The sequence below is a fragment of the Linepithema humile genome, chromosome 6 (genome assembly GCF_040581485.1).
Source record: "Linepithema humile isolate Giens D197 chromosome 6, Lhum_UNIL_v1.0, whole genome shotgun sequence".
NCBI classification, from domain to species: domain Eukaryota; kingdom Metazoa; phylum Arthropoda; class Insecta; order Hymenoptera; family Formicidae; genus Linepithema; species Linepithema humile.
In genome coordinates, this window is record NC_090133.1 from 9,082,871 (window position 1) to 9,106,502 (window position 23,632).

General features: G+C 35.2%; 1 protein-coding gene across 4 annotated transcripts; it reads left to right on the forward strand.

The window, feature by feature from the left end:
- The first annotated feature begins 5,006 nt into the window (after positions 1-5,006).
- Positions 5,007-23,322, forward strand: LOC105679913 (protein crumbs-like). 4 transcript variants are annotated; one of them, XM_067357126.1, is made up of 8 exons: positions 5,007-5,322; positions 9,705-10,392; positions 16,115-16,485; positions 17,080-17,633; positions 17,912-18,138; positions 18,412-18,498; positions 18,603-22,701; positions 23,167-23,322. In XM_067357126.1, exons 1-3 carry the CDS (start codon positions 5,272-5,274, stop codon positions 16,309-16,311), a joined length of 936 nt encoding a protein of 311 aa, XP_067213227.1. In that variant the 5' UTR covers positions 5,007-5,271; the 3' UTR covers positions 16,312-16,485; positions 17,080-17,633; positions 17,912-18,138; positions 18,412-18,498; positions 18,603-22,701; positions 23,167-23,322. The 4 variants fall into 4 exon arrangements, with proteins under 4 accessions (XP_067213227.1, XP_067213225.1, XP_067213226.1 ...); XM_067357124.1 differs by having other exon boundaries at positions 19,542-22,701; XM_067357125.1 differs by having other exon boundaries at positions 17,080-17,333; positions 19,542-22,701.
- The last annotated feature ends 310 nt before the right edge of the window (positions 23,323-23,632 follow it).

Below are 23,632 nucleotides of genomic sequence, written 5' to 3' on the forward strand. Positions count from 1 at the left end.
TTGGAATACAAAACACCTGCATCATAAACTTTTCAGCTCAGCGACAGAGGCGAGCGGGCAAGGAGTGGGGGAATGGAGCGAAAATGGCACAGACGTGAGAATACCTACATCTTTAGTGCTCTAGTCACACTAATGCCTTAACACATGAAGTTGCACGGGTGTCAAGGCATATCGAGTCGACGTGTTTCGACTCTACATATTTTCCAGTTTCCAGTTTGGCAACATCATTGACGGCTACACGGTCGACTACGCGAGGCTCAACGGTGAAAACAACCATCTCATTGGCTTAGTTTATGGCTGGTTTATGCTTTGGTCTTAATCTTAATCTTAGTCTTAGTCTTAAGAGGATGCTGAAGTGACGGGCGAACTCCGACGCGAAAGCGCCATCATTTCGATGGTACTAAAAATGAAATGACATTATCGGCGCAGCCTACGGACCTATGCCGCGTAGGTCCGTGTGTACGCATTTGTTTGTAGTGGTGACTCACTACACTGACGTGTGGTCTGTGTACGTGTGTCATCGGAAGTTTATAAACAAACGATGCTTGCGCTTGTTTCCTCGACTGAAATTTCGTCGCAAAGCTGCAATATAATGTCCGAGAAAACATAAGCGTATACAAGGTGTCAAATAAATACAAACTAAATATGACAAAATAATAAATAAAAAATATACATATAATACTATATATATCATTGAAGAAAAATGTCATATACTTTTCTTACTTTTATCCTTATGTAGTAAATACTAAATAACTAATTAATCAATTAATTAATATATACATATACACATATATTCAATAAATAGTTATCTTTATTTTGTATTTTATATGATAATGACTGAAATAATGAAAGTATATATTATTTCAGTTATATAAAATACAAAATAAAGATAACTATATTCAATATGTATATGTATGTATTCAATAATTAATTAACTTATTTATTTATTTTGTATTTATTACATAAGAATAAAAATAGGAAAAGCATATAACATATTTTTCCAATTAGATATATAGTATTATACATACATTTTTCAAATAAAATATTTTATCATATCTAACTTATATCTATTAGACACCTTGTATAAGTCTATTTTGTCTCGTATGTACATCATTCAGCCATACGATAGAATTTCAATTGCGAGAAAAAAGGTTAAATGACCTTATAAATTATCTGATAAAATATAAACAGACCACACGTGCAGTAAATTGCTAACTAAAATAAATACGTATTTCTTCAAATCTGTCAGCTGACGTTAGATCGCCTATGACAATATTTCTTAAAATCTGCCAGTTCACGAATAAATTGTCTTTAGCTCTCTTTTTTCTAAACTGTCAGCTGACGTTAGATCGTCTGTGACAATATTTATTTAAAATTGTCAGCTCACGATAGATCGCCTCTGACAATATTTCTTACAATTTGCCAGTTCACGAATAAATCGTTTTTAGCTCTCTTTTTTCTAAACTGTCAGCTAACGTTAGATCGCCTTTGACTATATTTATTAAAAATTGTCAGCTCACGATAGATCGTCTCTGACAATATTTCTTACAATTTGCCAGTTCACGAATAAATCGTCTTTAGCTCTCTTTTTTCTAAACTGTCAGCTAACGTTAGATCGCCTGTGACAATATTTATTTAAAATTGTCAGCTCACGATAGATCGCCTCTGACAATATTTCTTACAATTTGCCAGTTCACGAATAAATCGTTTTTAGCTCTCTTTTTTCTAAACTGTCAGCTGACGTTAGATCGCCTCTGACTATATTTATTAAAAATTGTCAGCTTACAATAGATCGCCTTTGACAATATTTCTTACAATTTGCCAGTTCACGAATAAATCGTCTTTAGCTCTCTTTTTTCTAAACTGTCAGCTGACGTTAGATCGTCTGTGACAATATTTATTTAAAATTGTCAGCTCACGATAGATCGCCTCTGACAATATTTCTTACAATTTGCCAGTTCACGAATAAATCGTTTTTAGCTCTTTTTTTTCTAAACTGTCAGCTGACGTTAGATCGCCTCTGACTATATTTATTAAAAATTGTCAGCTCACAATAGATCGCTTCTGACAATATTTCTTACAATTTGCCAGTTCACGAATAAATCGCCTTTAGCTCTCGTTCTTCTAAACTGTCAGCTGACGTTAGATCGCCTCTGACTATATTTATTTAAAATTGTCAGCTCACGAAAGATCGCCTCTGGCTTGTCTTATTCTATATTGCCAGTCCACGACAAAGCCGCCTCTGGCTTGAAGACAAGAATAAGAATTTTCTTCTAATGCCAGTCCACGAGAAAACCGCCTCTGGCTTGTCTTATTCTATATTGCCAGTCCACGAGAAAACCGCCTCTGGCTTGTCTTATTCTATATTGCCAGTCCACGAGGAAACCGCCTCTGGCTTGAAGACAAAAATAAGATTTTTCTAATGCCAGTCCACGGGAAAACCGCCTCTGGCTTGTCTTATTCTATATTGCCAGTCCACGAGAAAACCGCCTCTGGCTTGTCTTATTCTATATTGCCAGTCCACGAGGAAACCGCCTCTGGCTTGAAGACAAGAATAAGAGTTTTCTAATGCCAGTCCACGAGAAAACCGCCTCTGGCTTGTCTTATTATATATTGCCAGTCCACGAGGAAACCGCCTCTGGCTTGTCTTATTCTTTATTGTAAGATACTTTTATTACGTCATATGCTTTATGTATATATATATAATGTATATTATATGCTCCACATTATCTATATTTATATCAAAATATTTTTCTAAGAAATTGACATCATTTTGTATACTCTTTTTACAATGAATGTATATGATATATGCCATATTTTTTATTTCTAAAGCATGAAATATAAAGATATTTTTATTTTTTTGTGTCTATTATTTGTAAAAAAATTTTGATAAAAGAAACAACATTAATTTTGCGACTTGCAATAATCTGTTTCATTATATGCTTTTTTTAAATACTTACAATTAGCCTTATTTTATGTGATTAACTTGGTATTTAAAATACGTATCAAAATCGAAAATGTATTTCTATCACAGTAGAAACGAAACATTCTTGTCTTACAACAGAGAGAAATGGCAAAATATAATATTGTCTAAAGTACAGTCCAATAAAAACTGTTAAAATTGAACATTTTATAAAACCACTGTGATTCATGAAAAATCAGAATTATTATTTCAAAAATATAGATATATTTCGACTGTGTGTTTTAAACTGCACTACACATTCAAAATTCACAGAATAAATTTATTTCTGCAAAGTTGTGTATAATGTCAGTGGAAAAGTGATTTATTTGTTATTACATATACATGATATTTTACCATTCCTCTCTGGTGTAAGACTACAATGTTTTTTTTCTACTGAACTAGAAATTAATTTTATATTTTGATGTGTATTTTAGATACCAAGGAAAACGCATAAAATAAGACTAGTTGTAAGTATTTAAAAGAAGTATATATTGAAACAGATAATTGCAAGTCACAAAATTAATGTTTTTTTTATCAAGATTTTTTTACAAATGATACATACAAGAAACTAAAAATACCTTTATATTTCATGCTTTATAAATAAGTTATATGACATATACATTTATTATAAAAATATATACAATATACAAAATGATATTAACTTTTTACATAGATACTTTGATGTGAATATACATAATATGGAGCACATCATATACATAATATATACACATAAAGCACATGAATAAAAGTATTTTGTAGAAATTAGAATATGAATGTATGTAATTAAATAATATAAATGTTTGCAAAAATGTTGCAAAATTTATGTATAATACATACATTTTTTTATTCTTCAGAGTGCCTTCAACCCATTTTTTTCAGCCGGGTTTCGTAGCACATAACACAAACACACACACACGCACAACTAACACACACATAACTAACCTAAAAGATTCTGTATATGACAGATAGCACTGAGAACTGTATAGCGCCTCTATCCCAAAATCTCGGAACTAATCTATAGCTCTTTTTTACCTTATTCTTTCTATATTGCACACATGCTTTACATAAATCTGGAAAAGGGTGGCGTTTTGAAAATAAGTCTCTAAGCTCTATTTTTTTGGTTTTCCATTATTGTTTCATACGCTCTTCTTCGGCACATGGTCTTGTTTTGCAGATTGAAGCAGTATAATTTTGATATAAAAGATATAATTCTTTGAGGTGACATTGTCGGTAAATTTTCAAAAATTTTTTTTATTTTTTGGTTTAAATTTGACCAACTGCCGAAAGATTAGCATATGTACTTTATTTACACCAAAGGATTTGTAATTCTATTAAAGCAATAAAAAACGCCACCCTTTTTAGAAAATTAAAGTTTCGGTCGGTAACAATATGACTTCAGCATCCTCTTAACTTAATCTTAAGGACTCGTTTATGCTTCCCTGGAAATTCGGACTACGGATGTGCAAATGTAACAAAACCTAACCACAAATTGTAATAGAAAAACTATAAAAACACTTCTACACAGTTTTTGTTCTTTCAATTTAAGAGGTTAGATTCTACATACTAACTTACCACTTAAATTTAGCGCTTCTCCAATAGCGTTCCAACTATTCTTCACCACTAATTTATTTTTATAATTTGGATTTTTTTTATTCCAAACAACATCGAATTGTTGGACACATTCAATTAAATCAGCATCACTCATTTTTGTATTTTACAAGAATCGAAAACCATTATTTCGCGCGGTTTCGTGCTGCGTCGGACGTCAGACTTACCTCATTGGCCCGGTCTTAGGACATTAGGGACTAAAGTTAAAAGATGGGATCTTTCCAAGATTAAGATTAAGACTAAGATTAAGACTAGGGAAGTATAAACGCCCTTATGGCATTCTACGTTATCAACTCTTAAGATTAAGATTAAGACCGAAGCATAAACCGCGCGCGGCCATTACACCGATTGTTTAGTACGCGTACCAAATACTAAATCTGCTTCTCCGATAGGTATAAATCGTTTAGTGTCAAATCTACACCAATCAAAAAAGCTGATTTAGTACTTGGTACGCGTACTAAACAATCGGTGTAAACTAAGCCATTCAAGTGACAAGAAACGTTACTCTCCTAGAAGTGAAGATCAACGGCACCGAGCACTTCCGCAAGACGATCAGCGCCACGGGAGACTTGAACGTAACCGTTCTCTGTCTGGGCGGACTACCGCAAGTGTCTAGATACAGTCGCCAGGCCGTCGATAGCAAACGGTTGGAGAAGGAACAGGCGCCGCAAGTTCACTTCAAGGGCATCATCCAAAATGTGATGACATCGAACGGCACGAGAACAATGGTCTTGGAGTTTTTTCCGTCGAAGGTGACTGAGAAAATATCTTAATTTTTAATGTTATTTTTATCAATACATATATCAAGTAAGAATTTATTTGATTTCTATTTAAATTTTTGAAGGGAATTTTTTTCAAAGTCTTTTATTGTCAAATTTTACAACGCTTGAAACAATTCTATCTTTTGAAAATGTTTCTCAAACATCCCACATAGCAAAGATCTCCCCAGGACATCCCAATTTGATCGAAATGGTCCCAGTTTGATCCAGAGCAAAACGTTATCCGTAGGATTACCTGAGGGTATCTCGTGTAGCATGTCCTGTGGATATCTTATGTACGATCTCCGCAGGACATCCCATTTTGATCAAAATGATCCGAACGATACAGATCGATAATAAATAGTTATTCGTAGGATTTCCTAAAGATATTTCTAGCACAAAAAAATATACGTACATTAAAATTGCTGTTTCTTCAAATTTAGCAAAAGATTTCTTACATAAATATTTTCTAGTAAGACATTTTTTTGCTTAATTTGAACAGAGAACAAATTTAATTTTGTGTGCATGCGTAGACACACATATAACATACAAATATAATTTTAATCCGTCCATTTGTTAAGATTAAAGTACAAGTAAAGTACAAGTATTCAAGTATCAAAGCACAAGTATTTTTTGGACAAGTAAAAAAAAATATGCAGCTGCATGTTGCAAATTACATATTTTTTCTTAAAAGCAACAATGTGTTTTCTTTATATCAATTGATTTGTCTCATTATTTTATGCATAAAAGTATTAAGGTAAGATTCCCGAAAATTGAATGTTTTACAAGATATTTTGTATTTTGTGTCAAAATGCTGTAACTTTCAAGCCTCATAACTCGAAAAGTATTTAATGAAAAATAACTTCATTATAGTGTTTCGGAAACGTCTTGACACCAGCTTTAAGAATATGTAATAGAAAATAGGAGTTTTTATTTAAGATTTCAAAATTGACCTTCGCGGTGTCCTTCAAGGTCACATGAAGGTCATTTTAATATAACCATATAATAAACCACTTAATATACTAAAACTTTTGTATTAAACATTTTCTTCCATAATCATTATTTTCCAAGATATTTGAATGTTACGGAACTTTCTCCCATCACTGTATAAGATTACCGCTTTTTGATTACCTAACCTTTTTCAGATTGACAACTCGAATCGAATTCTAGTGTCGTAGATCGGTGAACATTGAGATTAACGTAGGCAGTGAAGTGTGAGTTTTGTGCTGTGATTCTCCCTTAAAAAACGGAAAAAGACGCATAAGCGATAACATATAAGGCGTCAGGAACTAATAAATTGACAGATAATTATTAAAATCTAAAATTATTATATCATACGCAGGTTATCTTTCTATATATATCATAAATAAGGTTATGTTTGAGAGATGTTGGCTAGTAGAACACCACTACTACAATTTTTATTTATATATTTTATATTAATTTTTGTGCTATATATATATTTATAGCACAATTATATATATATAATTTCTACAAATAAGTTAGTTTTACGTATGTAATACTACCCACACAGAACATAATATCCAATGGACGTCCATATAATCTCCATAACTCCATACTACATCTATCTCTACGATGGATATTGGATAGGTTTCTATTAAAAATCCATATTATTTCCATGATAAATGACGATATAAATCCATCATAAATGTCTATTAGACATCTGTTATCGATGTTTGATAGAAGTATCAGTATCCATAGTAACGGATATTGTTAGGGCATTGTTGATGTCAAACGTTTCGGCTGATCATTCAGCCATCTTCAGTGCTAACGTTACAAATCTGTTTAGTAGAAAGATTGTGGTTTCAATTCGTCATTAATAAAATTATTTGGAAGTAAAGTCACAAATGTGATTGCGAGATAGTCTTGTTTATGTGGGTGTTAACAGAGTGTCACCATGTTCTCGACTGTCTCACAGTTCTCGACTGTCTCACAGTCGTGACAATCTGTTAACACCTACATAAACAAGACTATCTCGCAATCATATTTGTGATTTTACTTCCAAATAATTTTATTAATGACGAATTGAAACTACAATCCATCAAAGCTCTATGAAATATCTATGGAACATCTATGATTGCTCCATATGATATCTATGAATATATTTAATGGATGTCGAATGGAGGTATGTAATGCGAAACTGTGAATGTCTAGTAGACATTTATAGGAGATTACATAGACATCTAATAGAGGTTTCGAATCTCCATGATGGACATCTAGTGGATATGCATTAGAGCTTTTTGTTCCGTGTGGGTATGTATATGTATAGTATAGTGAAAATAGGATTCAACATTATTGTTTTAAATTATATTGCAGAAGGAGTTCGCTTATTTACAGTAAAAAAAAGACTATAGGTACTAATATTTAAGTCATAATTAATTATTGCGTAAACAAGGTAACATAATATTCTTAACTTATGGCATAAACAAGATAACATAATACATGCATCTTTAAGAATAACTAGTTCTTTGAAAAATGACAAGAATTATGTACAATATGTAGGAAATATAAATGTTTGTTTTGTTAATAAATTTAGTGAATGTATAACTTATAAACAATTGAATATATACTACGTATATATATATATATATATATATATACCCACACATACAAACACATAAACACACACTTAAACACATAGATATTTACACTAATAAACCTATACATAATGCATATACATATAATACATACATTAGATTTAGTTATTAAATTATAAAAATTAGATTAACTTCCCATCTAATTCATTAAACATCTAGTTTAAAAAAATTAAAAATATATTGAGAGATATATGTTTATATTTATGTTATATAAATGTTTATACGTATTTGTAGGTGCAGTTCAATTAAAATACCCGCAAGCTACCGAGCACGAAATTTCGGAACCAATTAAATCATGGCTTCGTCATGCAACTGAAAAAATAAAAAAAATGAATGCTGCACAATAAAATATTCAATACTTTTTTATTATATTTTGTTCATGTGTATAATTTATACATAATATTAGCAATTTTATGTATAAAATATTATGTATGTAATATTATTCATATTAAGTTATAATATTTAGTAATATTAAGTTTATTAAATTATATCTAACACTGTGACTAGTGCAATTTTGAAATGTACAAGACGTATCTTTAGTTTTCGTTTTTATATATACAAATTTTATTTTTATTGTGACTATTTTTACATTATATAGTAAATAAAAAATTAAAAAAAAATTACATATTTTATAATAAAATGTGCTTCAAATGTACTATTATTTATATTACTTATACGTACTTTACCTTTTTTGAAATATGTCTATTTCTTAAAATAATGTAATATAATAGAAGCTTTTATTTTGAAGAAATTTTGCTAATAATCTTTCCTTTATGCTCATAAAGATACTTACATGTCAAATGTCTATATAAAATATTTGAAAAAAATATGTATTTTGAAAAAATGTTTCAAAAATTGTTTAGTTTTAAAGGAGTAATAAAAAGTAGTAATAAAACAATATCTTGATAGTGGTGTCATTAAAGCGAGATTGTCATAATTTTTTAAAATATAAATAATAATTAATATGAAACTTTTCGAGAGAGAAAGAGAGAGACGTTACTTATTAAGATTACTGTTTTATTGCTTCCTTAACTTAAAACTAAACAATTTCTGTTTAAATCTTTTAAAAAAATATATTTTTTAAAGACATTTTAAATAAATATTTAAAATAGATATTTTTTTGGGTGGTATTTATAGTCCGATTTTATATTTAGAATCGTCTTATAATTTCATTCAACAATGAAATAATGTTGCGCAACCATTTTGTTGATTGAATGAGGTTTTAAAATAATTTTGAATATAAGATCGGATTATTTACACCATCCTATATTCAATAATTTTATTTGGACTTTATCTGGATAAAAAAAGATATCCAGGGGACATTGTTGGGATCTAATTTAATCATATGTAGGATATCCCAGGGATATCCCAGGGATTTATTTTTTGATGTCCTACGGATATCTGAAAAGCGGACATTCGGATATCCCACGGATGCCCTACGGATATCCTACGGCTTTGTACAGACATCCCAGGGATATCTGAAAATCTTTTACATTACATCCCACGGACATCCGTAGGATGAAATTTTGCTATGTGGGATTGATCCTTGCAATTTTTGAATTATTCTTCTATTTTTTCTACTACTTCAAAATATAACAGTTCTTAACTTGATCAACATTTTTTCCATAAGGATTAATTTAATTCATAAAATCTTTCTTTTGAATAAAAATGCAAAAATTGTCAATAATTATAGTCTTTTCATCAGCATGCTTCATCAACGTACTTTTATTTAAGACATTTTTATTTTTTGTATTTTTTTAGACGTCGGACATTCCCATGCTCACTCAGTTCGGCAACGTCTCCTTTGACCACGAGAAGATTCTTGAGGGTCGTGTCTTGATCGTCGTGTCGAATGACGTGTGCGTAAGTAATCCGTGCAACCACAACGGCATGTGTCACGTTACGTGGAACGACTTCTGGTGTCAATGTCCGCGCTGCTACACCAGTAAGACTTGTCAGGAAATAGAGTTCTGCCAGCTGCAGGACTGCCTGGCAGGCTCGCGCTGCCAGAACTTTGACGACTGTTACGAATGCATCGCCAACGCGATCTTCGACATCATCGAGATCACGTACAGATCCAACACCGACGGTACGCTGCTTCACGTGGCATCGCACGTAGGCGATCAACATTTCACCGTGTCTGTCTTCAAAGACAATGTCACCGTGTCTTGGCAGCTCGATTTGGAAAACCAGGGCACTGTATCCTTCGGCAAAGTCCAGCCCGAAGGGCAGCCTCGTTCAAGCGCCCACTTCAACTACCAGCTGTGGCACGATCTCCTGGTAACAGGAATAGTCACTCTCGGTGGACTTTCCAGTGCCTTGTCCGACAAGCACACTTACGTCACTGTCGGGTTGAAACACGATAGAAGAGACGGAATCGAGGGGAACAGTGTGGATTATGGTGAACATAGACTGACAACTGCCATCCCATCGCATAGTATGATGTCCGGTGAGTATCATATTGTGATATACGGTTTTTAGATATTCCATAATGCGATGCAACTATTTTATTAGAATATTGTAATCGTTGAATCGATACTTTGAACTGTAAGTTATAGCTACGGTCGACCGATAGGAGGCGCAAATATGCACTAGGCGATACACAGAGTCGCAAGATATCGACTCTCGATAGATCGAGAGTTAACGGATCGATCTATGCGCGCGCCACCGGATCCGCCGAAGGATCGAGAACGATCCGGAATCTTCCCCAGGAGCAGGACTATCCGAAGAGAAATCCGGTAAAGCACTCTGTAAAGAACCGGCGATAGAGTCAGTCGCGTTTAGAGTCGTCGATAATTGTCGTGAGAATAGATCTAGTCGAGTCGAGCGATATGCAGTGTAAAATGTATTAAGGCAAAGTAATAAAGGCCATTCTTCTTTCTGGTAAAAGTGATTTATTCATACACCGCGTTTACATTATTATTGCTGTCGGTAGCCAATCGGAGCACGTGGTTTAAATTAATAAGGCTAACGGACATTTTGAACGAGAGAACTCAGTGCTCCGACCGTTACAAATTATTGCTAAAAAGACTAGCTGGATTCTTGTCCAGCCGGGTCGAGCCGCTTGTCGATTAAAACTAGTCGGAGAACTTTCAGTATTAAATTCAGAAGTGGGATTACGGGCTCAAAAAACCCGCGTCGTGTCGGATAAGTGAAGTCGGTAAAGAAAAGTTGTCGTGTCGTGTCGAAACGGAGAACGGGCTCCAAAAACCCGCGTCGTGTCGAGAAAGAAACATTGTCGTGTCGTGTCGAGAAGAAAAACGGGCTCAAGAACCCGCGTCGTGCCGAAAAAAACCAAAGACTTAGTCGAGTGAGAGTAAAAGAAGAGAATGCCGAGGACAAGATCGCAAATGGAGCAAGCCGATTTGGAGAAGGCCTCATTGGAGCAACTCCAAAATTATGCGAAGCATAACCAGCTTCCGCTGTCAGAGGACCGCGAGGTCCTCATAAAAACAATTTTGGCCCATTGGGAGAAGGCTAAGAGCACGGATGCACCGGCGGAGCCACACGGTGCGTTCGGAGAAGGACCGGTGCCGTCGGCCGCCACGCGGTCAACAGTTGCGGAGCCGTTGACCGCTGGGGTGTTCCGACAAGTTTTCGCTGAGATGACGTCGATGCTGCAGCTCCAGCAACAGCAATTTATGGTACAAATTGTTCAACAATTGCAGGCAGCGAGGCCCGCTGCGCCTGCGAGCCGAGCCGAGGAGCCAGTGGCTCCGATAAACAATAATGAAAATTTAAATAGGACGAACTCCGCGGGGTCGTCCTTAAATACAGCTCAACCGATGCAATTGGTGAGCATCGGGAGCGGGCTGCCAGCAGGAAACGCAATTTCCTGGCTAGCCTCGCAAATTCCCGAGTTCGGCGGGTCCGAAGACGATTGTGTGTCGGTGTGGGTGCGACGAGTGGACAGAGTAGCACAAATACACAGTGCAACGGACGGGGTGACCTTACTTGCCGCGTCGAGCAAATTAGTCAAGTTCGCGCGCCAGTGGTACGACATACAGTCGGGACCGGAAATCGAGTCGTGGCAGGGCCTGCGCCTTGAGCTATTAAAGATTTTCGATAGAAAAGTGCCGTTTTATAAAGCTATGCAACGAGTCGAAGCGCGGAAGTGGAACGCGCAAAAAGAAACTTTCGATCAATATTCGATCGCTAAACTCGCGCTTATTAATAAAATGGACTTGCCGGTAAAAGACGCGATCCATCTAATAATCGGTGGAATCACGCAAAACTCAATGAGGGCTATCGCGCTTTCAGTGCCGAATGAAACCTTGGACAGTTTTCTGGAGCGAATGAGAATAATAACCGAGGGCAGTGTCGAGAATGAAAAAAAGACAGTGCCGAGTGCGTCTGTGAAAAACAAAGACGGTGTGTGCCGGAATTGTGGGAGAAAGGGCCACTCACATATGGTGTGCAGAAGCGACGTCGTTTGCTTCTACTGCAAAGTGAAGGGCCACCGCCAGTTCGATTGTCCCGCGCTGAAGGGTCGAGCAGGCGGGAAGTCGTCGTTGCCGAACCAGCCGTCGGCGGCGCGGACAGTAGCAGCTGTTACAGAGGCAGCCCCATCTGAAGTCGATGCTGAATCCGTCGTCGCTGCGGTCATGGAAGTAGAGGGCGCCAGTAGGAGTCTCAGCAAGCCGTTTGCGGTTGTTACAAGTATCTGTAATTTTAATTGCAATTTACGAGCTTTAGTTGATTCAGGGAGTCCTGTTTCATTTATTCGAGAAGAAGTATACCGAGATCTTGTCAAGCCGAGACCGCATAGGTTATTACCGACCATGAAACGGTTTTATAACTTTAGTGGCGTACCATTAAAAATAATCGGAGTCGTGCCGGTCGAATTAACAATTAAGCAATTAAATGATTTAGCACTAGCGGTAGAATTATATATAATTAGAGAATCAGTTGAATGCGATTTAATTTTAGGAAGAGATTTTATTAGCTTACACAAAATTTCTGTATCATATGATCTTGTCGAGTCGGAGGACAGTCAAATTAACTATAGAGTTAACTTGTTGCAACAGTTGCCGCTTTACGCTGTCGAGAACACGCCGGAAAATCTGGAACAAATAATTGAAAATAATGAGATTGATTTTGACGCCGATGTTAAAAGAAAGTTGAAAAAAACGATTTTGAATATAGAGAGCGAAAATGTCACTCCGATTAACGACGACTACAAGGTGCAAGTGCACCTGAGAGATGCGTCAATATATGCATACTCACCGAGACGATTCGCGTATGCGGAACGCATCAAGATCCGAGAGATCACGGACGACCTGATGCGCCGAGGAATTATACAGCCGAGTATCTCGCCATACTGCGCACGCGTGATACCTGTAAGGAAGAAAGACGGACAAATTAGATTGTGTGTGGACCTCAGACCGCTTAATAGTCGAATTATAAAACAAAAATATCCGTTTCCGGTTATTGAGGATTGTCTTTCACGATTGACAAATAAAGCCGTTTTCACGTTGTTAGATCTTAAAGACGGGTTTCACCAGATTCGAGTTCACGAAAATTCAACACAGTATTTTTCTTTTGCGACGCCCGACGGGCAGTATGAGTACACCCGCTTACCCTTTGGCTACTCGGAAGCGCCGGCCGAGTTTCAGAAGCGAGTGATCCAAATCTTGAATCCGCTGATACGTGCCGGGAAAGTGCTGGTGTACATAGACGACATACTGGGCCCGACGGCAACTGTAGAGGAAAATTTAACGGTATTAAAAGAAGTATTGAGCATTTTTAAGTCGTATAATTTTGAGTTAAATTATAAAAAATGTCAATTTCTTAAAAAACAAATAGAATTTCTCGGATACATAATATCTAGTAATGGTATTACACTGAGTCCGAGACACGTAGAGTCGGTTCGTAACTATAAAAAACCAATTAACGCACATGAGGTGCAACGGTTTTTAGGATTAGCCAGCTATTTTCGAAAATTTATTAAAGACTTCGCGATTAAGGCTAGGCCGATACAAGATCTTTTGAAAAAAGACACTGAGTTTAGATTTGATGACAAATGTATTGAGGCGTTCGAATTATTAAAGAAAGAACTCACCTCAGCTCCGGTGTTAGCGTTGTTTGATCCGGCCGCAGAAACTGAGCTGCATACTGATGCGAGCAGCTTAGGCCTCGGTGCAATCCTTCTGCAGCGGCAGAAGCACGGATCCTGGTGCCCGGTGGCTTACTTTAGCAAGACCACCAATGAGGCAGAGCAACACTATCACAGTTTTGAGTTAGAAATGTTAGCCATTGTACGCGCAGTCGAGAGATTTCATTTATACTTATACGGTTTGCAATTCACAATAGTAACTGATCATTTAAAAAATATCTTTTGTACATTTGGTAATCCATCACAAGTAATTTCGGACCGCGGAACGGCGTTCACGTCGAAGGAATTCACGGAATTTACGGAAAAATTCAGAATTAAACACCGCAAAGTTGCCGTGGCTGCGCCTTGGGCGAACGGGAGGGTAGAACGAGTGAATCGCTTCCTAAAGTCCTCGTTGACTAAATTAATCGATTCCGCGTCGCAGTGGAAAGACGCATTAAGTAAATTACAATATATTATAAATAATACTTACCATTCGATGACGAAGTCCAGCCCGTCGAAGCTATTGCTCGGGTACGAGCAACGCAGCCACGCAGACTTTCCGTTCGCGCGTCTCACACGGGTCCTAGCCGACGTTGATACGGACCTGGAACGTGAGCGAACCGCCGCACGCGCTACGGCGCACGAGGCGTCAGAATTGATTCGCGCCTATAACAAAAAATACCGCGATGTCAGATTTAAGAAACCTTCAACTTATGAAGAAGGCGATTTAATATTAATTAGGAATACAAGGGCTAAACCCGGGGAAAACGCTAAATTAAAACCTAAATTTATCGGCCCGTATATAGTGGGCAAAAGTCTGGGCAATAACAGATATGTAATAAAAGATATACCTGGTTTTAATGTAAAGATGAAACCGCTGAACACGATTATGTCAAGCGAGCGGATGAAACCCTGGGCCAAACAGGTGCCCGACGCAGGAGGTCCTAAACAAAAAACGGACAGCCAGCACTAAATAAGTTGCGTTAGAATAAGTTGCGTTAGAATAAGTGCGTTAGAATAAGTTGCGTTAAAATAAATTGCGTTAAATCAAGTTGCGTTAGAGTAAGATACGTTAGAATAAGTTGCGTTTAGTAACTAACAATTTTACTGTGATGTTAGTGAAAGAAACAATAAAAGTAAAATACAGGAATAGTTACCGGTACTGCATGATGTCACATGCACGTCACACACACGAGCTTCATCCAGAGTCTGCGTACTACAAATGGGACGTAGTACATTTGCAGAATGGCCGAGCTGTAAGTTATAGCTACGGTCGACCGATAGGAGGCGCAAATATGCACTAGGCGATACACAGAGTCGCAAGATATCGACTCTCGATAGATCGAGAGTTAACGGATCGATCTATGCGCGCGCCACCGGATCCGCCGAAGGATCGAGAACGATCCGGAATCTTCCCCAGGAGCAGGACTATCCGAAGAGAAATCCGGTAAAGCACTCTGTAAAGAACCGGCGATAGAGTCAGTCGCGTTTAGAGTCGTCGATAATTGTCGTGAGAATAGATCTAGTCGAGTCGAGCGATATGCAGTGTAAAATGTATTAAGGCAAAGTAATAAAGGCCATTCTTCTTTCTGGTAAAAGTGATTTATTCATACACCGCGTTTACATTATTATTGCTGTCGGTAGCCAATCGGAGCACGTGGTTTAAATTAATAAGGCTAACGGACATTTTGAACGAGAGAACTCAGTGCTCCGACCGTTACAAATTATTGCTAAAAAGACTAGCTGGATTCTTGTCCAGCCGGGTCGAGCCGCTTGTCGATTAAAACTAGTCGGAGAACTTTCAGAACTGTGGTTGGAATTGAAATATGAAGGAAAGTCGGAAAACATTTTAATTGCTTGGAAATCAAAAGTTGTTTTATTGTTTGGCTTTTAGTAGTTTTGAAATACATAAAATCTTCACTCCTGAAACTTTCAAGTCTCAAAAATTCCGTCCTTAAATTTGAACTCTTTTTTTAGTTTTTCATGTTCAGTCTTCTTCAGTGTAAAATCTTCTTTTTATTTAAGCGCTTTTTGCTTACTAAACAATTATTATAACTTTTATTTCTTTTTTCAGGAGAGCCATTCAAGGGCTGTCTAGGCAAAGTGCGCATCGGCAGCATACTGCTGCACTACTTTACGAATGAAGAAGTGTATCAAAATGCGAATTTTACGCTGCTGGAGTTTCTGACGTTGCAAAGCAACGGCAATGCCACTCACCTCGACAGTATCGGCTGTATGTTGTGCTTTTATACGGACTGCAAAAAACGATAGCTACTGCTTCGATAAAGCAAACAACTATATATGCGAATGTCCAGCCAGCTATGCCGAGAATGACTGCTCCTTTAACATCGACGAGTGCATTGACAAGTGTCGGAACGGAGCGACATGCGTCGATGGCATCGCGAATTACATTTGCATCTGCGACAGCGGCTGGCAGGGATGGCTGTTAGTATTTTCTCATGTTGAAATCATTTCACGTTTTACGAAAGATTAATATTTTTTGTGATGACAATGAGATTGTGATATTTTACCATTATTTTACAAAAAAGTATTAACAAACACTGATAATATCAGCAATAAGTTTAAAATTTATTAATATTTACGTTAATTAGTATAATTGTTCCATTATCTTGTCAAGAATTTCTGAACTCGACATCCATGATTTTGGTATCAAACTCGATTATTAAAATCGAGAAAAAAACATTTTAAAAAAATATTACATTATAAAATCAGAATTGTTTTCTACAAAAACTTCTAATTGCAAGAATTAAAAATTTTAGGAAAAAATCATGCTGTAAATAATCTTACTTTTTAAATATTAGATTTGTCATAAATTAATTACTGACGTGAACCAAATTTTATAGGACTATAGTAAAGTTTTTGAAATATCCAATCAATTTATTATGTTAAAAAATTTATTTTAGACATCGCATCATAATGCTGAATATATACCATAAACACGCAAGATTAACGCTACATTCTCTAACGATCACGAAGTGATCGCAACACTTTCTTATCAACTCTTATCTTTTGTTGTAGATGACAACGATATCAACGAGTGCGTGACGCTGAATTTTTGCAAACACGAAGGCGTGTGCGTGATTGTGCCGGGCTCATTTCGCTGCGAGTGCCCGGACCAGTTTACTGGTGACTTGTGCGAAAAATTCCGACTAATCACGTGCGAGAACAACCCAGGCCAGGCATGCGTGGCGCGACCTGCCTCGACTCGCCGAACCCGAAGACAGGCGATAACTTCACCTACAACTGCCGATCTGGTTACGACGATTTAGTTTGTAACTCGCCTTATTGTACTCTACCTGGTCAGAGATGCCAGAACGGCAGATGCGAGTTTTTGGAAACCAGTGATGCGATCTTTCCCACAGCGGTCCCGGCTCGGCTGTGCTCGGCTGCCTCACACAACCTTACAGAAGTCCGTGTGCGCACGGATACGTGACGTAGCGCTTCTGTAAGGTTGTGTGCACACGGATACGTGACGTAGCGCTTCTGTAAGGTTGTGTGAGGCAGCCGAGCACAGCCGAGCCGGGACCGCTGTGGAAAAGATCGCATCACTGTTGGAAACGAATTATGAATATGTAATAAAACTTTAATTTCCAAGACTCTAGGATTTAAAATTGCTGAAGTTTAAATCGCTGTTCCTTTTGATCACTATTGCATAATTTGATTTTTTTCAATATTTGAGAAAGTTTAGTTTAATATGATAAAATACAGGTTGTGAAATCTGAATCTCAAGTTTAGGGAATCGGTGGATTTTGGGATTGTCATTTTAGATTCTGGAGTCTAAAAACTTTCTTAAATTTAATTATTAAACAGAAGTTTTATGTGTGTGTACTACGGAATTATTATTACGTAGCAAGAGATGCACCTGCGCTCCGGGTTACATCGGCCTGTACTGCGAGACGGATATCGATGAACACCGGATACACCGGTGGCAATTGCACCGAGGACATAGACGAATGCGAAAATTCACAGACAGATTGTGGACACGGCAGGTGCCAAAATCTGCCTGATAGTTACGATTGTGTTTGCGATTTTGGCTACTGCGGCTACAATTGCGCAATGTTGGATCCTTGCCAGAAGGTAAGTCCTCTAGAAATTAATAAATAGAAAGGAATTTAGAAGGATTGTGATGTATCATAGAACTGAGTAAAAAATTTAGAGAATAGAATATTTGTAGGAATTAAAGAATTAGAACATTAAACAAGTTTTACTAGAATTGAGTCAATGAAATTGGAAAAATTCTTTGAGTTCGGTAAAATAATGATAATGAAATTAAGACGAACATAATATTGTGAGATATTGTGTTTTATTTTTACGATGATCCTGTTTTGTCTTTATTAAAATTATTGTCAGAATGGTGGCCAAAGGTCTGCAGGTGTGCCAAAGATGGCGGATACGAATGTGAATGCACTTCTGAATACACGGGACTAAATTGTACTGGTAAGGTGAAATTCTTTAGATTAGAGATTCCATGAGAAAAGACCAATTAGCTCATGTACAATATATCTCTAATAACTTAATAAGAATACTCAAAATGTTTTCAGTATACCATTACCTTTGTGAAGTTGGCCCCCTATTTTTCAAAATTGAAAAAAATGATTAGAGTTCTGGATGTCCCCCCGAGGAGTTCTAGAGTTCTCAGATCATTTTAGAAAGAGTTCTGCCATTTACAGTAAAGAAAACACCATTTGAAAAATCGGGGGGCTAACTTCACGACGCCCCCCATTATGTAAAAAATCCAAATTTTTTTATAGTTTTGAGTAGATTTCAAATAGATTTCTATAGTTCTAGATAAGTTTCAAAAATAGTTTTGCTTGAAATACTACGTAAATTAAATTTGAAATTCTCGACTTAGAAAACGAAAAATAGCGAGAACTCGTTCAATTTTGATTTTAGCGTTTCAAGCCTTAAGGATAATCATTAGAACTCGTGAGGGGCTATACAGAACTCTCAACAGAACTGTCAGTTACCGAGAAAAATTTTTGTTAGAAATTTTTCGAATCTGAAACTTCAATCATCGAGAACTTTTTTATTTCGCCTCTGAGCGCTTCGAGTGTTAATAATTATCGCTAGAACTCTTCGGGGGGCGTCCAGAACTCTCAACAAAACTGCCGGTTACAGAGAAAAATTTTTGTTAAAAATCTAACAATAGAAAAATTTTTAACAAAAATTTTTTTCTGTAACCGGCAGTTCTGTTGAGAGGACGTGCTAAAGAAATATGGAAACAAAAAGGTTTTTAACTCATTAATAAAAAAACATTTTGAAACAAATAATTTCATCATTTTATACAAAAAAATATCCAAGACAAAGCATTAATATATTTGATTAATTTTATATATGTATGAAAGCTAAAGTATATTTAACATTATCGGTTTTATGTTTATAAAATTATAAATAAGTTTGATGAAATTACAATAATTTCTACGATAAAGTTTTTGAAATGTAATATACTCTAATTTACTTTGTAATAAATAAACCCTTAGGGTGCAGTCCCATTGAGCACGGATCGGAATGACGGATCGGATTTCTCACCAGAATTCTAGTGAATTTTTGATCCTGCTATTTCTTCCGATCGGAACGCGTATTTCTCTTAGAACATATATACTGGAAGGGGCATAGCTGACTTGTCGTTGTCCTCAACATCTATCTATCCTTGTCTGTACATTTTATTGCAATACGCATGCGTCGATTATGTTGATGTGTGTGATGACAAACTAGACAAGCTTATCTATGACAAGCCTTCCAATATAATCAAGTCTAAAGAAATAATCATAAAAAAGTATACAAAACTAATACTATTTAAACATCAATGAAGTTTTTAAATATTTTTTTTATTATTTATTATAATAATTTTTATTGTACTAGTTACTATATATATAAGATATAATTAAAATAAGATAACAAACTTTAGAGGAGCGAGAATATTACATAATAATAAATATTACTTTTTTATTTTTCATTAATAATATATATTTTATATCAGTAACAGTGGGTTTGACGGACATATGTTGATGTCAAATTTTTTTTCATGTTTGTTCTTGCTCCTCAAAGTTTGTTATCTTATTTTAGTTCATCCTGTACATCCTGTATATAATTATTGTTTATTACAGTATTTGTTTTTGGTTATGTGCATCATTATTTTTATTTTATTTTGCAAGACTATTATTCCATATTACTACATATTATTATATATAATTTATAATATATTGCAATTATATTATAATATAACTTAAAAAATAAACTGTTATAATCAAATTTTCAAATGCCTTCCACTTATTTTAAATCTTTCTACTTTCAACTTAAGCGGTTATACATTCGCGCAAACGCATTGACCGATTTCGTACAGACAAGGATAGATAGATGTAGGGGACACTTTTGTTATGTATATTTAGATAGGCTATGCCCCTTCCAGTATATATGTTCTAAAGTATTTCTGTCTGTTTAGAACATCCGGAACTGTCCGGAACAATGGGCGCGTTCAGCAGAACAAATCGCTTGGTAGCAATCGAACATGATTGGCTCTTACTTTTAGAACCAACAAATCAACGTTAAGTGTTGACTAGACGACAATTCAGCAGTTGTTCTGCTGAACGCAGCCAATGTTAGGTTAGTAACAAGCCAAAATGAGTGCCAAATATGACTAATAAAACTGTTTTTTCATCCATCTCTATGAATTTAGGATATTTTTAGTTGCATTGAGGTTAAAACTGTCCAATATAAAACTGTCTGTTACAAAATATAGTTTACGTTTCTTCACACATGTGTCTGTTCCGTTCAGTGTTGCGATATAGGACCAGTTGTATGCGCATGTGCGGCTCTGCGCATGTGCGGTGATGGAGATCCAGTGCCGTTATATGTTGTGTGTTGACCGTATGGCGGGACGTTTTGACATGAGAAAATTAGATGACTACAAATAAGATTATTTATTAATAAGATTTATTTATTTACAAGCATGGAATCTACGGAGCCAGCAGCTAAAAACCAAGAAGTAGAAAATTTCAATCAATTTCAAAAAATTTTGAAATATTTTTAATGTAGCGGGGTAACGGTGCCTTGTTTAACTTGTATGAGACACTGTACTGACGCCGTATTGCCGCACATGCGCATACAACCGGTCCCATATCGCAACACTGGTTCCGTTCCGTAAAAAATTTCTCTACCAGTCTCATGTAGCAAAAACGGAACAGAACACTCAATTCTAGTGAGAAATCCGATCCGTCATTCCGATTCGTGCTCAATGGGACTGCACCCTAACGGCACTGGATCTCCATTACCGCACATGCGCAGAGCTGCTCATGCGCATACAACCGGTCTCTAATTAAAACACTGTTTGACCAGGTGTACGTAACTTGCGCATGTGCGGTATTTCCTCTCTCATGCTGTTTGCGTCTCAAATCTGGCGTCACTGGTCTCACGAGCAGGGATGTTCTTTGCAGCACAATTGTACTATTTTAGTACAATTCATTAAATCTTAGTACTCAGTACTTCTTTACAATATTTTGTACTGATTATCAGTACATTTTTAGTTCAAAGTACAAATCAGTACAATTTTATAAGTATAACTTAGTAATTTAATTTTTTTTACATTCTATAACCTTTAGGGCCTATCCAGACAAACTTGCGTAGACGTATAAACATATACATATATACATAAAATATAAGGTAATCGATTACGAAACATTTTCTGTAAAAGAAATGATCAAAGGTACAAATAGCGACAACGCGTTCGAGCAAGAAGTCAAAATATAATGCGATTTATTTGACGGATGTGATAATGACTGCGATCAGTTATAAAAATACGGGTTCTGTTTTTATTATTTTACTTTATCTTGATATGTAATAATGTTGAATGCGCCCATTAGCGCAAATTTTTATTGATCGAAAGATTAATGTTGAATTGTTTTATCATTATAAATTAATAACGCGAATTTTTGTCTGTAACTTGTTGGATTATTATAAATTAATAATGTGTTTCTAAAGTTTATTTTAAAGTTATATGAATGAAAAAGCGATGAAAATTTGTTTATTTTAAAATTAACACTAAATTGTTGTGTTATGAATTAATAACATTTTAATGTTTATTTGTCCTAAGATTACTGCCAAATTGTCGTGTTAACACAAATTAATAATGTAAGTTGTTGTTCATTCAAAGATTAACGACAAAATATCGTATTGTTATATGCAAAAAGCAGATGTTTATTTATGTTAGAATTAATATAAAATGGTTGTGCTACTATAAATTATAAATTATAGGGTCTTAAATAATAATAAAATTCACATTAATATAAAATTTTTATACATTTCAATAAAATAAAAATCCTTGCAAAGTGCATTTATAAATACCAATTTGTAATAAAAATATAGAAAAATAACTTTTATTGTTTATTTATCTATTTTATTTGTAATAATAAATTATAATGTATATTTTATGTAAACAATCAAGTCACAGTTAGGGCAATTTAAATATCCCGCCAATTCATGATTAATATGAATGCAGTATAGGTAGCGCGTGTAGTCAGTACAATTCAGTACAAAATTGCCCTCAAATCTAGTACACATTCTCCTTCTCCGAGGAACATCCCTGCTCACGAGTAGTTATTACGGCGTAGTTGTATACTTTGACGGTTCATACATTTTGAGAAGGTTAGTGCGGGTATTTGTTTTTATTACTTTTGTGTTTAATAGAAAATATTCAAAGTGTCTTCTTAGATAAAATCATAATATATGTTTCTTTGTAATTATAGGAATAAATAGCGCCCTACACGGGCGCTTATGTGTGTCTAGTAATATAAATATAAAAGATTATAAAAATTATTCTCGGTTCTGGTGTCTTTTACGGAAACACGAATTTGAAGAAAATAACAAAGTTTTAAAAAGTATAGTGGCTTATATAATATATTTCAAGAAAAAAGATGCGAAATACGCAAAAATTATTCTGTTTTCACTATTTTTTTATCAGGATTTTTAGGTTATATTATGTTTCCTTGTTCATTTTTTAATATACTATATAAAACATCTACTTTTTAAAACTATTTTTTTCAAACACATGTTTCTGTAAACGACACCAGTTTCTTATTCTTTATTACTCTCATAATTTGTTTTCTTTAGATTACAAGCTACATTAAATTTGTATATAATACAAAGAAATTTGTATATAATACAAAGATAAAATATAAAAAATGCCACAAGGAAAGCTCAAAGTTAAAACAAAATTGCCAACATCAGTAAAAGCAAAGGCCAGTAAAGCCAAGAAAAGCACTAAAAGACGTGGAAGTAAGTATAAGATAAAATATTATTAATATTAAAATTAATAATATATGCTGTTTTTGATTTTCTTAAAGATGCTCCAGTTCAACCTAAAAAGACAAGGTCTCAAGAGACACAAAAGTTAAAGAAGATGATTGCCAAAACAGTGAACAATGCAATGGAAAATGAATTACGAGAGAAAGCCTTAGAGGGAAGGAAAACACTTACAAAGAAAGGTCCTTCTAACTCGCAAAAGTAACATTATTATATATATTCTCTTATATTTTTATGTACTAAAATATTGTACATATTAAGGCAACAGTGTTAT